The 16,377-nt window shown below is 49.3% G+C and overlaps 2 protein-coding genes across 2 annotated transcripts in view; both read left to right on the top strand.

The window, feature by feature from the left end:
• MRPS6 (mitochondrial ribosomal protein S6) overlaps window positions 1–16,377 on the top strand; it is a 58,101-nt gene that overhangs the window by 14,692 nt on the left and 27,032 nt on the right. The window lies entirely within an intron of this gene.
• On the top strand, window positions 7,943–11,717 carry SLC5A3 (solute carrier family 5 member 3). The gene has a single exon (XM_080656225.1). The coding sequence runs from the start codon at window positions 8,259–8,261 to the stop codon at window positions 10,416–10,418; it is 2,160 nt and encodes a 719-aa protein (XP_080512351.1). The 5' UTR covers window positions 7,943–8,258; the 3' UTR covers window positions 10,419–11,717.

Below are 16,377 nucleotides of genomic sequence, written 5' to 3'. Positions count from 1 at the left end.
AACGGCGCATGACTGGAATGATGCCCCCTCCCTCCCTCATTTTCTGAATTTGTTTAATCGTTGGCTGGTGACTTATTGTTCTGGGTATTTTCTATAATAGTAGGTAGGAAACTTCGATTAGGTTCAGGTTGCTTTGTTTTGCAAGAGTTCACACGTGTTCCTGGTGCAGCCTCCCCCGGGCACGGATGCCGCCTTTGAGAGAGGAGATCGTTCCTGGCGGTGTCGGGTGTCGGCCTTTCACGGAGGCTCAGCACCTGTTATAATCGTTGCCGGGGCCCAGCATTGGTTAGGTCGCGGTGGGTTTCTGATGGCATCATCATTCCTCTGTATTGATTGGCCAGTCTTGTAACGTGTGTTTATTCTACTCTTTAATGTATGTCTTTCCGGAAAGTGTTGAAAGGATGTTCCTCATCTTCACTTCACAGAGGATGTTTCTGGGTTCCCTTAGTGACCCTGTGTATGTCCTCCATATTATCATCTGTAAATTGGCAATAATGGCCATGCCTCCCTCTTGGGTTTCTGCGAGGCTGAGCGGGCTGATACATGTAGTGTGAAAATGGTGCCTGGCACGAATGTTGGTAAATAACAGTTATTAAAGTAACTTCCTGTCTCGTGGGGAGCCTTCAACTCTTCAGGGAGAGTGGGAGGTGGAGAAGGGAGAAGTTCTTCCCTAGGTCCGCGCCGGCAGAACGCTCGGACTTGTCTGCAGTGAGCTGAGAGGAAGCGCCGCTTGCCGCCCCGACCTGTCCTGACCGTGGAAATGACCACGGACAGAACGCACTGCGCCAGGAAGCCTGCGCCGTCCCTGCACGAGGTGGGCGTGACGCTCGCAGTGGTGACATCGGAGCGTTCTGAAGTGGAGTTAGTGCAACGAAGGGCAGGGGGTCCGCCGGACCGGGGTGGTCGGGATGGGTGATGGCGTCAGGGCAGACGTTTACTGCATCTCGGCCAGGAGCTGCTTGTCTGAACAAGGGCGCTGACCTGCCCGCAGTCTCCACACGCCCTTGTCAGGGCTGTTGGATGGAGATGCTGACACTTCGGTGGGGAGGAGATGCCCTGTGCATGGCTGTGGAGGATGTGGAAGTTTAACCCCGCCCGCCAGGTACCTAGGCGTTAGTATTTGATTCACTTACTGAACAAGCACTGGCGCACCGGCGGTGAGCCAGAGTGTCCTGGCGCAGACCACATCAGTGAACAACACAGACAAGAATCTGCCCTCGGGGGGTTGACCTGGTAGTGAGGAGACACGCAAGTGGGTTTGATAGTAAGTTAACGTTGTTGAGTGCTGTGGGAAACGTAAAGCGGGTAAGGAGGAATTGGGGTGGTTGGAAAGTTACTCCTGAGCAAAGATTTAAAGGAGAGGAGCAAGTCTGGTGAATCGGGGAGTGGACTTTGCATAGCAAACAAACAGCCGTTGTCAGGGCCCTGGGGTGTGTTTGGTACTGTGTGCATGGTGACCGAGAGGTGACAGCTTGCCGTGTCAATGCCTGTAGTGGGCCAGGGCCAAGCCTGCGGGTGCAGGTTAAGCGGCCGGGCGGTTGGAACTGGGTGAGGTGGGATGGTGATTGGACAAGGGTGCTAGCAATTGAGCTGCTAAGTGGTCTGATTCTGGACATATTTTGGGGGTCAAGTCGACAGGCTAAGTAAGGGTTGACTGTGTGTGGGTGAGAAGGTGAGCCAGCTGTTCAAGTACGACTTTGGCTTGAGCGACAGTGAGGATGGAGTGGCCATTTTCTGAGATGAGGACAGAGTAGAACGGGTTTCAGGGGTGGGGGCGAAATTATTTATGCTCCCAGCCGAAAGGATCGGTGTACAGAACAGTGATCCGTAGATTTTACTATGAGGACTCTTAGATCTGTGGGCCACGTACGCCAGTTCTTTTAACCTAATGTCTTAGGCATGTGAGAGTGAGCAGTGAGGGAGGACTGGCGTGGGTGGGTTCACAAAGCTCACGGTAACAGAGCCACGTGTCAGGAGACTTTGAGACTTGTTTTTTTACTAAGAGAACGAAGGGCAAACTCTTGGGCTTTTGAATAGTGAGAACCTGGAGACGCCTGGTCTTAGAGCTGACTCATCAAGGTTCTCCGGTCTTTGGATTTACTTACCTAGTAGCCTGGACCTGCGACTTCTTTTTTTTCTTTTGAGTCTCTTTACTTTTCTGCATACATACACCCATTTACACACGATCATACTTAAACGCCCTCGTTGCATTTCGCCCTGTGCGCTGTTCGTAGTCTGTTTTGTTAACTGTGTCCCGTTCATTGAAGGTAGGGTTGTGGTGACGGAGGACAGCAGCTGTTTAGACAGATGCAAGTGCCGCTGCTGTCGTGAACAGGCCTGCACCCTGCTTCAGGCTCTGTGGCTTCATTGGTTCAGTCTTCGCATCTGTAAAATAGTCGTCGGAACGGAATTATCACCTTAGTGATGCACACAGCGCTAGGCCCGGTGCCCGCGAGGTGTCAGCTTAGGTCAGGAAGTCTCAGGTTTTAGTTTTTCATGGCCATTATTTATAACATCTTTGGTAACCTGTTTTTTTTATGAGTGAATAGTGCTGATCCTCTTGAATTCTTCCCATTAAGAGTTAACATAGCTGTTTAGTCGTTGGGATCATGTGATATGCTATCAGTGTGCTGTTGCTCTGATATTTCATCTCTCAAAAAAAATAGGTTATTGGAGTTTGCTCCACATTCGTGATCCAGTATCACCCACATGAAAGGAGCTTCAGAGCTGGCCCCATATATAGCCATATGGCCTTCTTTCTCTGAGACTTCTTCAAACAACAAGCCCAACCCTGGAAACCACACTTCCAATCAGTAGAAGCAGGGTGTGTCTTGGAGAATGTGTATGTGTGTATGAAATAATAAATCTGGTGGTTTGTGAACTTTGCAGGTGAATACATTTTATTTGAAGAAGTGGTTTTCTTGGGATGTGGTAAGTGGGGACTAGAATTCCTCAGGACACAGTGTGTTCCTGGACTTCCTGAAGGGTTTCTTGGATTTCCCGGGTACTCTTCAAAACTAGAAGAGCTGAGGTGGTAGGTACAGTAGAAACGTTTGTCAAAGAGATGTAAGGGCAGACTCTTCAGTGTTTTAGGGACTTACCTCCTGCGGTTTCATACCGTCCTCTGCTGCACTTGTGATGTGAAATGGGCTGGAATTACGTCAGTTGCATTAGGGGCACTCATTTTGCTTTAGTGTCACTCGTGACCCACCGCCATGTCAGAGTGAGCCGAGGGCGAGGAAGGTCTCGTTGAGCGTGTACATACTCTCCCAAGCACCATTCATCTGCTCCACCAGCCGAATTTGCTTTGCTAATCCAGAGTACAAAAGTGAAACAAAGAGTCTGTAAGTAGAATTCTATACCAGCCTAATTTTTTTTGGTGTTTTAATTGAATAAGTTGATTGAAATGGGAACTAATAGTTGATGAGTGGTTGGGAGCCTTAAATATTTGTGAGAGAACTGTATATTTAATACATTATTTTATCTATAATGAGGACCCTCATGTGCCTGGCGTGCATTGACAGTTTAATTTGAAAGAAGCCGATGATCATCACTAATAGTTTTTACAAGTTGAAGATAAAAGTGACATTCATTGAGCACCTGCCTGTTGTCCTGGGCAATATCATGTGCTATCGACATGTTAATTATTCCTCATTAAACCATCAGGAGCGAGGCACCGCTTTTATTTTACGGGTGAGACCGCTGAGGCTCATAGTCAGTACACGATGGAGCGTGGACCCCGGCCCTTCGGGGCCCACCTGCGCTCTCTCCCAGGCTGGCTGCTCGTGTAAGCTTTCAGAGGCGCTCACAGCCCTGCCGTGAGGCGCTGGGGAAGTGCGTACTTGTCGTTGGGTCCCAAGATGAACAGGACTTGGCAGGCTTGTTTTTGACAGCGCTGGGCTGGACCCGCTCACACCGTCTGTGGGCGTGTGGTCTTTAAAATCGCCTCCAAACTAAGGGTGCTGTTTTGTCACTTGTAGGGTCACTGGACTCTGGCCTTAGCCCAGCCCACGTGCCTCGATGAATTTATTATGACCGGAGCCCTGATGGCCCTTGTTCGCTGTTTGGTTTTAAGACACTGGCTTTCTTCGTAGAGGGTGGACATACGTCCTGGATTTTACAGATTGTCCTAGAACGGTACCCTAGTTCAGAAGATAAATGAAATGCTTGACCTAGATATTAGAAGAAAGATGTTGGATTTGGTCGTTATTTCTAATTACAAGTTGGAAGAGTTCAATAGCTGACTTAAACGTGGTCTTACCTGTTTTTCTCTCCCAAGTTGTTCAAACAGCAAATATGTGTGTTTCTTTGGATTCCTCTCTGGGAAGGAGGCCTTTGGGGGCGGGGGGGATCTGCTGGTTCAGAACACCCCTGTGTTCAAGATTGGGCTCCGTCCGTTCTGTCCATTGCCGCTAGGGGACCGTTTCTTTATACTTTCTACAAATACTCCTCTCGCTATAGAAATAATGGTTTCCTTAAAAATGTACTACCAGTGAACCAGCTCACATAGTACTGTACCTACTGTCCCACATTTCTCACTTGAGGTTTACTTGAACTGGGAACCAGCTTAGTCCAAGAAATTAAAAACAAAACAAATAGCCCTAGCCGGTTTGGCTCAGTGGATAGAGCGTCAGCCTGCAGGCTCAAGGGTCCCGGGTTCGATTCCGGTCAAGGGCACATGCCTGGGTTGTGGGCTCCATCTCCAGTGTGGGGCATACAGGAGGCAGCCGATCAATGATTCTCTCTCAGCATTGATGTTTCTATCTCCCTCTCTCTTCCTCTCTGAAATCAATAAAAAATGTATTAAAAAAAAAAAACCAAAAAAACACACAAAACAAATATAAAAGCTTCATTTTTTAGCTGAGGAAAACACTTTTCCATGTGCATTCTTTTCTAAAAATAAAGGACTGCTGGATTGTGTTCATTGTGGAGTTGGCCCTCCGTATCCACAGGTTTTGCATTTGCAGATTGAACCAAAAGCAGATCAAAAATATTTTGGGGAGAAAAAAATGCCAGAAAGTTCCAAAAGCAAACTTGGGTCAGCCACACTAGACTGAATCCACGAGAAAGAAGTGACAGGGAGGCTCTCCCTGCCGGAGCCACATGCAAATGTGGGTTATGTGCAGACACTGCCCCATTTATAGGAGGGACTTAGGTGCTGGCAGATTGGGGTATCAGTGGGAGCCTGGACCAGTCCCCCCACCCCATATCTAGGGGCAGCTGTTGTAGAAATCAATGTTTGCTGCTTTAAAAGGGAGAGAAAAGACATGTAGAGCTGACATTGTACATTTTATTTGGAGTCACTTTTAAGGATTGCACAATTTATCTCCTAAAGTTCAGAATGTGAAATATTAAGGATTCTCTTATTTTTGCAACTAAATTGACCTATTTTTGGTTTTGTTTTGTTTCTCCCTTTTCAGTCTTTACCAGGTGCTTGTCCCTGGATGTTTCTTGTTTAAGTTGGAAAAACCTTAAACCTGCCCACAGACCTGTACGGTATCCGGGGGGACTGTCGGCTGTGGCCTGTGAAGAGTTTGAGGAAGCCTAGGCAGGAAGTAAACGCGGCCGTTGGCTCTGTCTCCCCCCCCCCCCCCGGGGGGGGGGGCAGAGTCTGCTCTGGCTCACGGTTCTAGAGCAGTTAGAGGTGAGACCTCGCCTCGCGTGGGAGTTGGCGTCTGAGCATCCTCAGGGAGCACGTGAGCTCAGGCGTGTGACGGGACCCCTCGCATCTGGTGCTGAGGAACAGTATTGACAGCAGCGCGAATTGACAGCAGGCGGCATGGCGACGGGGAAGGACGCGCTTGTTTTGTTTCTAGTGAAAAGCTGCTGCTGCTGCTGCTGCAGCACCCCCCCCGCCCCCCCAAACAAAACCCACTGTGGGTGTTCGTCCCTTCCTGGAAACACAGGTCTGCTGCTGCCACTGAGCAGAGTGACGCCCGAAAGGCCCTGTGACCAGTGAGCTGGTCAGTTCCTTTCCTTCCTCTTCATCAGTTATTTCCAAGAAAACCTCCCCGTTCTCTGTGGGAACGAGGCCCCGGGGCGCCTGCGTGCGGGGGGGCTGGGAGAGCTCTGGGGGGCAGTTCCCGTTCTGCGGGAGGACCTGACCCTGTGAAATAGCTGCTGTGTGTTGGCCATCTGATAGCTCTATTAAAACTTAGGTGGTTCTTTCTAAAAACGATCCAAGTATCTTTTTAAAAACCAGAAAGTTCTTGTCGGTGGACGAGTGACACGGAGCTCTGCCTGCCTGCGGGGTTTGGCAGGTCCGACGCTAGGAATCCGCTCCGGCGTGCGCTGGCCCCGTGCCAGTCCTCGTGGCCCTGGCTCGTAGGAGGAGAGATTTCTACCACTTCCCTTTGTATGATTATGGCGGCGCTTGATGTTTAAAAAAGGCATCAGGATGGGATGGAGACGTTTGCTCTCCGGGCAGCTTCATGAATGAGGCCCGTGACCCTAATCCGCAGCGCTCTCACCGAGTGAGTTTCCCCGCTCCTTCCCCAGCCGTGCACCGTGTGGGCTGTGGTGTTGAGTGCTGTGGCCTGTGGAGGACAGTTCTGCAAAGAGGCAGCTTTGGTATCATCTTTAGGACTTCAGTTTGCTACTTCTTTTTAAAGAGAAACGCCCAGATTCACGAAGAACGCGCTTTGCCGAGCACAGGAAAGCATTTCCCCCTGAGGTTGCTGCACCACGTGGAAGGCAGGGCTTGTTCGTTTTTACCTTTTATTTCTTTGAAGGCAGGGTTTGAATGACAATGTTCTAAACGTTGATCTTTGGGCCACAATGATAATTAACTTTGAAGATTCGGAATTTATCTCTTTTCCAGGAGAAAACCCATCAAATGTGTAAATTTGATTTTAAGTACATTTCAATGTGTTTTGCAGAGTGATTTTTCTTAATCCAGATCGAAAAATACGTGTCTCACTGACTGAAGATGATGGACAGATGTCCGTTTTGTTGAGCTTTGGAAGATACAATAAAAATCGAATTATTTTTCAGTCTTCCAGGAAACTTGCTCCTCTTCCTCCTCTCCCCGCTTCCTATATCTTTCAACAGGAAAGCATTAAAAGAAAACAAATACTCAACAAAATCAAGCCTTTGTCGGTGCTTTTATCCCCGCAGAGATTTTCTTGGAAATAATGGTCTGACGAAGAGGAAGGAAAGGAAGTGACCTTGAACTTTTTAAATCATTCACTGTCTTCTGCTGTCGGGAGAATAAAATTTGGGGTTATTTTTTGAGTTGTATGTTCCCACGTTGTGTGTGTGTGTGTGTGTGTGTGTGTGTGTGTGTTGAGTGCCTTTTTTCCCTTTAGGGCAGGAGTCGCCTCCCAGTTTCTAGGTTCCCGGATGACCATTAGTACAGATGTACGTCTTTAGTAGGATCTGGGACCATTTTACAGCATTAGACTTGCACAGACTAAGCAATACTTCCTTCCTGTTTGGGGTAGATGACACCTGGGAAGAACCGCCTGTCTGTTCTCTCCAGGAACTTCCGGCTGTGCTATTTCTCCTGGGATTTATAGTATTTGAAGATTCATTTTGATGCTCTTTATGAATAATTAGTGTTTTTTTCCCTTTTAAGGTGCTTTTAAGATCTTGGTGCCTGTTCCAGTCCGAGACACCATAGTAAGAACGAAAGGGCATTCTCACGGCCAGCAGCTGTGAGCTGCGAGAGAAGTCAGGCCATTTAATTATGAGGTCCATTAATTTTTATTCTCCGTTCAAAATGATAAATATTTTCACTGACTTGGACATATCCGCTGTGATAGTATAGATTGCTCTTCGCAGTGGAAATGAAATACGTTTTCAGAGTTTTTTTTCTTTTTGTAAAGAATGTCTTGTCGCGCCGTTTTGTGAGACTGAACGTTGCCTCCTCGCTTGGTGAGCGCTTCCTCTAATTGAACCTTTGTCTTTTGTCTTTGCTGCCTTGCAGGGTTGGTACAGTAGGCTTCACTAGACTTAGCTGCAACTCAGGAGTTCTCCTCCCGCACCTGAGCAAATGCTGACGGTCTTGTGAGAGTGGATTAAGAGTACGAGCTAAGTTCTCAATCCCCATTCAGAAGCGGAGGAAAGTTTAAACTGTCTCCTTCCAAGTTTATCACACCACCACCATCAAGACAGCAAACCAAAGGACAAAGACTGGCCTGCCCTGTTGCTCTGTAGCCCGGTTCCCGTACGGTTTGCAGACTTGGCTGGGTCACTCATGCGTAAATAAACAGCCGGACGCTTCCGTGACTGGACACTTGACTCCCACAGTTACCAAAATGCGGGCCGTGCTGGAGACGGCAGACATTGCCATCGTGGCCCTGTACTTTGTCCTGGTCCTGTGCATTGGTTTCTTTGCCATGTGGAAGTCCAACAGGAGCACCGTGAGTGGGTACTTCCTGGCTGGGCGCTCCATGACCTGGGTAGCGATCGGGGCCTCTCTGTTTGTGAGCAACATTGGGAGTGAGCACTTCATTGGGCTGGCGGGATCCGGAGCGGCGAGTGGCTTTGCCGTCGGTGCCTGGGAATTCAATGCCTTGCTGCTGTTGCAACTGCTGGGATGGGTGTTCGTCCCCATTTACATCCGGTCGGGGGTGTACACCATGCCCGAGTACTTGTCCAAGCGCTTTGGCGGCCATAGGATTCAGGTCTATTTCGCAGCCTTGTCGCTCATCCTCTATATCTTCACCAAGCTCTCGGTGGACCTGTATTCAGGCGCCCTCTTTATCCAGGAGTCTTTGGGCTGGAACCTCTATGTGTCCGTCATCCTGCTCATTGGCATGACTGCCTTGCTGACCGTCACCGGAGGCCTTGTAGCGGTGATCTACACAGACACTCTCCAGGCGCTGCTCATGATCGTTGGGGCCCTCACACTCATGGTTATTAGCATGATGGAGGTTGGCGGGTTTGAGGAAGTTAAGAGAAGGTACATGCTGGCCTCACCCAATGTCACTTCCATCTTGCTGACATACAACCTTTCCAACACAAACTCTTGTAAAGTCCACCCTAAGAAAAATGCCCTGAAAATGTTGCGGAGCCCGACCGACGAAGATGTGCCCTGGCCCGGATTCATCCTCGGGCAGACGCCAGCTTCCGTGTGGTACTGGTGCGCCGACCAGGTCATCGTGCAGCGGGTGCTGGCCGCCAAAAACATTGCGCACGCCAAAGGCTCCACGCTGATGGCTGGCTTCTTGAAGCTTCTGCCCATGTTTATCATTGTGGTCCCAGGCATGATTTCCAGGATACTGTTTGCGGATGACATAGCTTGCATCAACCCGGAGCACTGCATGCAGGTGTGTGGAAGCAGGGCCGGGTGCTCTAACATTGCGTACCCGCGCCTGGTGATGAAGCTGGTCCCCGTGGGCCTCCGGGGCCTGATGATGGCGGTGATGATCGCCGCTCTGATGAGTGACTTGGACTCTATCTTCAACAGTGCCAGCACCATATTCACCCTGGATGTGTACAAACTGGTCCGCAAGAACGCCAGCTCCCGGGAACTGATGATCGTGGGGAGGATATTTGTGGCTTTCATGGTGGTCATCAGCATCGCCTGGGTGCCAATCATCGTGGAGATGCAGGGAGGCCAGATGTACCTTTACATTCAGGAGGTGGCAGATTACCTGACGCCCCCCGTTGCGGCCCTGTTCCTTCTGGCAATCTTCTGGAAGCGCTGCAATGAACAAGGGGCTTTCTACGGCGGAGTGGCTGGCTTTGTGCTCGGAGCAGTGCGCTTAATACTAGCCTTCACCTACCGGGCCCCAGAATGTGACCAGCCCGATAACAGGCCAGGCTTCATCAAAGACATTCACTACATGTACGTGGCCACGGCGCTCTTTTGGGTCACTGGACTCATTACTGTGATTGTCAGCCTTCTCACGGCCCCGCCCACGAAGGAACAAATCCGTACCACCACCTTCTGGTCCAAGAAGAGCGCGGTGGTGGAAGAGAGCTGCTCCCCGAAAGACGAGCCGTACAAAATGCAGGAGAAGAGCATCCTGAGATGCAGTGAGAACAGGGAGCCCATCAACCACCACATCATTCCCAACGGGAAGTCGGAAGATAGCATTAAGGGCCTTCAGCCCGAGGATGTCAATCTCCTGGGGACCTGCAGAGAGGAGGGCAACCCCGCGGCGTCCTTGGGTCACTCAGAGGCAGAAACACCAGTAGATGCTTATTCCAACGGGCAAGCAGCGCTCATGGGGGAAAAGGAGCGAAAGAAAGAGGCAGAGGATGGGGGTCGCTGCTGCAAGTTAATAGATTGGTTCTGTGGCTTTAAAAGTAAGAGCCTCAGCAAGAGGAGTGTCAGAGACCTGATGGAGGAGGAGGCCGTCTGTTTACAGATGTTGGAAGAGCCTCCACATATTAAAGTAATACTGGACATTGGGCTTTTTGCTGTGTGTTCTCTTGGAATTTTCATGTTTGTCTATTTTTCCTTATGAACTTTTAAGGATATGGTGAGACAGTAACTTAAGAAAATACTGGTCTTTGGAAAAAAAAAATACTTACAAACTGTTGCATCTTTCAGGCATTGTTTACGCTGTAGGGTTTAGCCAATTTTTACTTAGCAGAACATCATCTATTTGCAAGACTTTATTTTCCCAGAGACGGACGGAAGTAAATTTTCAACCTAAATGAAGCAAAGCTTGTTTAATAGGCTGAATTGTGCAAATACGGTTTAAAATTTTTCATACCAAAGTAAGACCAATTATTCTCACGGAACACGTAGAGCAGATAGAAGCTGTGACGAGAGAGCGAACTGTCTACACTGCCCGGTCCTGGCAGGTCTTAACCTGAAGTAGAAGACTTGGTCATTTCCGAGTCTTTCCCTGTCTCTGTAATCCCTACCCCCATGTTTTAAAGATTTGCACTTGTAGACATTGTATAATCAATGATGTACTGAAAATCTAACTTATGTGCTAGTGAGGTACTTGTTTCAGGACAAGTTAGTTAGTTGCCAGGTTCATTTGGTTAGCATGAGCCTATGGATTCTGATTGCCAAAAGAAAGGAAGAATATCTTTCCGTAGCTGTTCCTGTACCACCGGTATATGCAGTGTTGGGGGAAAGTGTGTTCAGTTCCTTTTTCCCCACTTTGAATTTCAGTGAACCATACTCAGATGACCCCCAAGTCTGTCCTCATATAAAGTCATATGTCATTATTGTATTTTTAAGTGCTTATGGGGGGAAGATGAAGTAAACATTGCTGATGACCTCCACATTCATTGGCCAAATTAAGGTGGTTCATATTGTTTGGGAATTTTGCAGCCCCTAAGCAGTGTTGGACCAGCTTGTGCTAAGCAGGTGATCGCTTGTACCCCACTAATTCTCTAGGTATGTTCTCGGCGTTCGGTGACACTTTCTTAGCCACATGCCTTCCCAAGCAGATCCGGTGGGAAGTTATGTTCAGAAATGGGAAGAAAAATGGACACTGCCTTTGTGCTGGGTCGCCCTGCTTGATCAGATCACAGATACACCGAGGCTGTTTAGGCTTTAGAGGGAACATTGAATTCTGAGATTATATTGTATTCTTGATTAGTGTTTTTCTTGATACCCCTTTTCAAAAGACTTACCATCCGTACCCGGCCTCTACATTTTTGCTTAAGAAGTTAAGTGACTTAGCGCATGGGAGATGTTTGAACGCCAGCTGGCCATGAGTCACGGGACACTCGGTGCATGTTTCGCCGTGGGTAGACGGTCAGTCCAGTCCTCGCAGGATGGACCGCATGTGTGAGGGGCTGTGAGCAGGGGCTTCTGGTTTCCTAGTGTGTCTCCCGGGGCGGGGGGGGGGGTTACAGGACCGGTGTGATCATAGGACCCTTCATCTGGACGTGGCTGGCTTCACCGTTGCAACCTCCATGGGTGGGACTCGGCCTTCACGGCTGGTGCCCCCTCACGAGGCCGAGGCGCACAGAAGGTGTTGGGGGAGCCCCGCAGACTCTGCAGTGCCGTGTCTGTGCGACGCCGTCCCCTCCCAGCTCCATGGCAGACGAAGGACACTGCCTGTGTATCTACTTTCTTTGACTTTTCTGTACTCTCTGACACTTTTTAAATCGCATGATTTTATTAAGCTTATATTTAGGCAAAATGATTACTTTTTTAGGTACTTTTGTAGGTTTTGAATCAAAACTCAGTCCTAATGACATGAACTATTTTGTATTCTATAAACCAGTTTCATTAATGATGGACTTGGTTAGTCCACAGTTGATTTCGAAATGATCGGGAAGCTTAATGTCTTCCCACCACCGGCAGGCTTTCTGATGGACTGAGGCTGTAGCCGAGAAAGTACTTGGTATGTGACTAGCATGGTTGTTGAGAGCTTACAGTGCCTTGTAGAATTTTTTCTCAATTTCATTCTTAAGGTTTATAAGTTGGGGGCCAAATAAGTAGGGACCATCCTTTTCTGGTCTGGAGGCTGAGGCTGTGACACAGGTCATTACAACCTCCCCGGGAAGAACAGACAACCAGGTGTCCAGCTCTGGACTCACGGTTTGCTCATGGTTCGTCCTTTTCTCAAAGAACGTTCCTCCTCTGAGATAACCTTCCGCATCGGAGAAAGAACAGGATCTTAGATTTTGCAAAATGCCCTTCAGTTGGAGGAATTGGCATTTTCTTTGACTACATGGCTGGTGACGCAGCAGTGAGGATCGCGTACTGGCTGGCCAGCCTTCTCACCCTTCGGACTTACAGCGTAAGTGAGTAGGTGGTGGTTACGTAGACTCCCCTTTATTTTATGTCGAGTCCTCACTTTTGGAGTGTTAGGGTCCCCCTGCCTTCTCTGTCGTTGTCTTAGTATAATAGTGAAATGCATCATCTTGTGTCTATTGGTGTGTGTATATAGCGGTAGGTCAAGTGTAGAGTACTAAAGCCTGTAAATAAGGAATGACTATTAGCATATCCACTAGGGTTGTTTATTCTTTGCAGTGTAAACATCGCTTTGTTTAGACTGAAGTCCCTGAAGCTTGCCCTTGCTGCTTCCCAGCAGTAGCTAATGTGCTTGAAAGGATGTGGATTGCTGAGGGCAGCTTCATTTCCGGGGTTCATTTCTCAATCTGAGTTCATTAGAATGGTTGTTCATGGAATGATAACGTGGTCTGTCCGAAGCTAGCAAAAACGTTCATCCTTCACACGAACCACATGAGTCCTAAATGGTGTGGATCTCTCTATATAAACATGTGTGTATTTTTATACTGGCTCAAGCTAGGGTTCAGGATTGACTACAAGGAATAGTGACTAAGATAGTGAGAGTCAAAATGAGGCGAGGACACTGGTCTTCAAGGGGAGGAGATCTAGTCTAACCTGCGGTTAATGGCGGCCCCGGGGCTTGGTTTGTCCTTTAGGCCGGCTTCGCCTCCAGGTCTGATGAGGGAGCGTATTACTCTGGTTTGCAGGATAATTAGTGGCTCTGTTGTGGGACCTCTGATTCCTCTGTTCATCTAAGACAGCCGTGGGCAAACTACGGCCGCGGGCCGGATCCGGCTGTTCCATCCGGTTCTCTTGCTCTCCCCTCTGCTCCTTTACTTTGAATTTCTATTAGTTCACACAAACACTCCATCCATGCTTTTGTTCCGGCCCTCCGGTCCAGTTTAAGAACCCACTGTGGCCCTCGAGTCAAAAAGTTTGCCCACCCCTGGTCTAAGAGCATTTTGGCCTGCCACCCCGAGGTAGTAAGCGGCTTTAGAACACCTGAGCCCGTTTTCCCCGCGAGGTTATCCCGCTGTCCCTGCGTCAGAGAGGAGGCACCAAGCGTAGCAGCGTGCTGTGTCCTGGGCCGGACCCCGCACCGCCGACCTCCAGCACTCCTGTTCCCTGGCTCTGAGGACCCGTGGTCTGCGCTCAGAGGGTCACAGTAGCCCTAGCTGCTAGAGATGGCACCTGGGGATGAGCAGGGACCCACCGCTTTGTGAAACGCACATTTGGAGGGCTGAGTGGAAAGGCTGGTAACAGCTCTAGCCTGAGGCTGAGGGGAGGGGAAGCTGCAGGGTGTCCTGCTGTGGGGTCAAGTCCCCGCTGTTCTCAGGCACTCCATTGCTCCTTCCCTGTTCTGGGCGTGGGGCTCCCCCCCCCCCCCCCCCGAATAACATTTAATGTAGGTGATGGGTCAGTCTCATTTTCACCGCCCTGCAGAGTGGCTGTATTCCCAGCCATTGAAAGATCAGGCCGTCAGCGTTCCCACTGGGAGTATCCGCTTACTGCCTCCCTTATCCCTTCCTCCTCTGTGCATCGCCATCTGAGATCGGCCACTGGAGAGGCCCACGGGTGCAGGCAGTGACCTCTCCCCATGCCCAGGCTTGGGTTGAGAGCTGTATAGAGACCATTCCTGTTCAATCATGTGACTGCAGAGACTTGCCAGGACACACTTCTCCTGAGGAATCAGGAAAGCTATTCGGTGAGATGCTGAGAAGTACCCGGAAGTACAGAGTTAACAGGGCGGTAAAGGACAGACAGAGCTTGAAAGTGTGTAGGATCACAGTCCTTGAATTCTCGGCATCTTGACTCTCAGCTGGTTTGAACCCCTCCCCGTACAGTGAGGGCACCGGGAAGTAGGATGCAGCCTGTTAAGCCCTGCTTTGATGTTAGGTGTCGTCGAGTGTGAGTTCATTAACATACTGGAGGTTAAATGACTAATATTTGAATGGTTTTAGGCTTCAGTATTCATAAGGTTTCTTATTAGCCAAGTGTTAAATGCTTAGTCATTTCAATGTTGAAGACTTGACTAGTAAGGGTGTATTTCTGTTTGTGAGACACCCACCCATCCTCCGGAGAGACACCCACCCATCTTCCAGAGAGACACCCACCCATCCTCCAGAGAGACACATACCCATCTTCCAGAGAGACACCCACCCATCCTCCAGAGAGACACCCACCATCCTCCGGAGAGACACCCACCATCCTCCGGAGAGACACCCACCATCCTCCGGAGAGACACCCACCATCCTCCGGAGAGACACCCACCATCCTCCGGAGAGACACCCACCATCCTCCGGAGAGACACCCACCATCCTCCGGAGAGACACCCACCATCCTCCGGAGAGACACCCACCATCCTCCGGAGAGACACCCACCATCCTCCGGAGAGACACCCACCATCCTCCGGAGAGACACCCACCATCCTCCGGAGAGACACCCACCATCCTCCGGAGAGACTGGTCTCCCCCCTGATTTCTCTTCCTTCAGATGCTCTAATTCTTCCCTATTCTTGGCCTTTTGTCCTCTTGGTTCATTTCCAGGCTAATTGCTGTGATGTGCAAAAGCGCTGCTCTTAACACCAGTGTGAAAACTTGTATCCAGATAATGATTCCTTAACTATAGATGGGTCTAAAAAATACCACATTTTTATTAGCTCAATCTGTTAATTCTCAAGAACGATTTTCTCAGAGTTCGTGTTCACGAATAATAAAAGCCCTAATTCAGGATTTTATTCTCAAAACTGTTTTTTTAAAAATTAGGGAGACAGCAGTAATTAAATTCACGAGACCTTTTGAAATGACTGTGCCACAGTGCAGAGAGGAACAGCATTTTGATGCCAAAAAGCCTTGTTCTTGCATTAATTAAAGGTAAAAAGTTGGAGTGATCAGTTGGCATCTAGAGAAACCCTTTTGTACTAGTTCGGTATGAAGTTGGACTGCACGAGGAGTAATCTCGGTTCCCACACTTGGTTAGACTTGGTTGACTCAGCCCCTTTTCCTCCATCACAGTCACGTCTCTTCATCGGCATGCTGCTGGTCTGACTCCCCTTGGAAGACTGGTGTTCAGCTACCTTTACCCCTGGGACGGCATTTAGCTACGGCCCCACATAATTAACAGGCGTGGCCAGTGCTGGCCCCACACTCCATGCACTTTCTCGTAGACATGTTTTTATTTCAGCTTCTCCCACCGCCGAGAACAAGACTTCCAACTGCTCGTTGATTTCCAAAGGCACGTGGTGCCATCTGTTTTGGTTTCCGTCTCCAATCCTTCCTGAAAGGTAGACTGAGTTTGCTGTTTCGGGTTAGACCAGCCGTGGGCAAACTACGGCCCGCGGGCCGGATCCGGCTGTTCTATCCGGTTCTCTTGCTCTCCCCTCCGCTCCTTTACTTTGAATGTATATTAGTTCACACAAACACTCCATCCATGCTTTTGTTCCGGCCCTCCGGTCCAGTTTAAGAACCCACTGTGGCCCTCGAGTCAAAAAGTTTGCCCACGCCCGGGTTAGACCATCCCATTTGTGTGGTAGCTGACAGCCTTAACCATTGGCATGTGGCCTTTCATTCAGAAGTAAACAATGCGGTGTGTCTGTGTCATCACTCACGTCACGGACTTGACTTTCTAGGGGAGCACCATACTCAGAAGCTGTTGACTTAACCCGTGAGCCTCACTCGGTAATGACTTTGCCGTTTGGGGTGGTTACCTGGCTGTACAGC

Source organism: Plecotus auritus (assembly GCF_963455305.1).
Source record: "Plecotus auritus genome assembly, chromosome: 2".
Lineage (NCBI taxonomy): Eukaryota > Metazoa > Chordata > Mammalia > Chiroptera > Vespertilionidae > Plecotus > Plecotus auritus.
The sequence above is the reverse complement of the archived record's forward strand: the minus strand, read 5'-3'. Positions and strand labels throughout refer to the sequence as shown.

Excerpts from the sequence above, each read along its gene's own strand:
- SLC5A3 (XM_080656225.1), top strand. The coding sequence starts at position 8,259 with ATGCGGGCCGTGCTGGAGACGGCAGACATTGCCATCGTGGCCCTGTAC.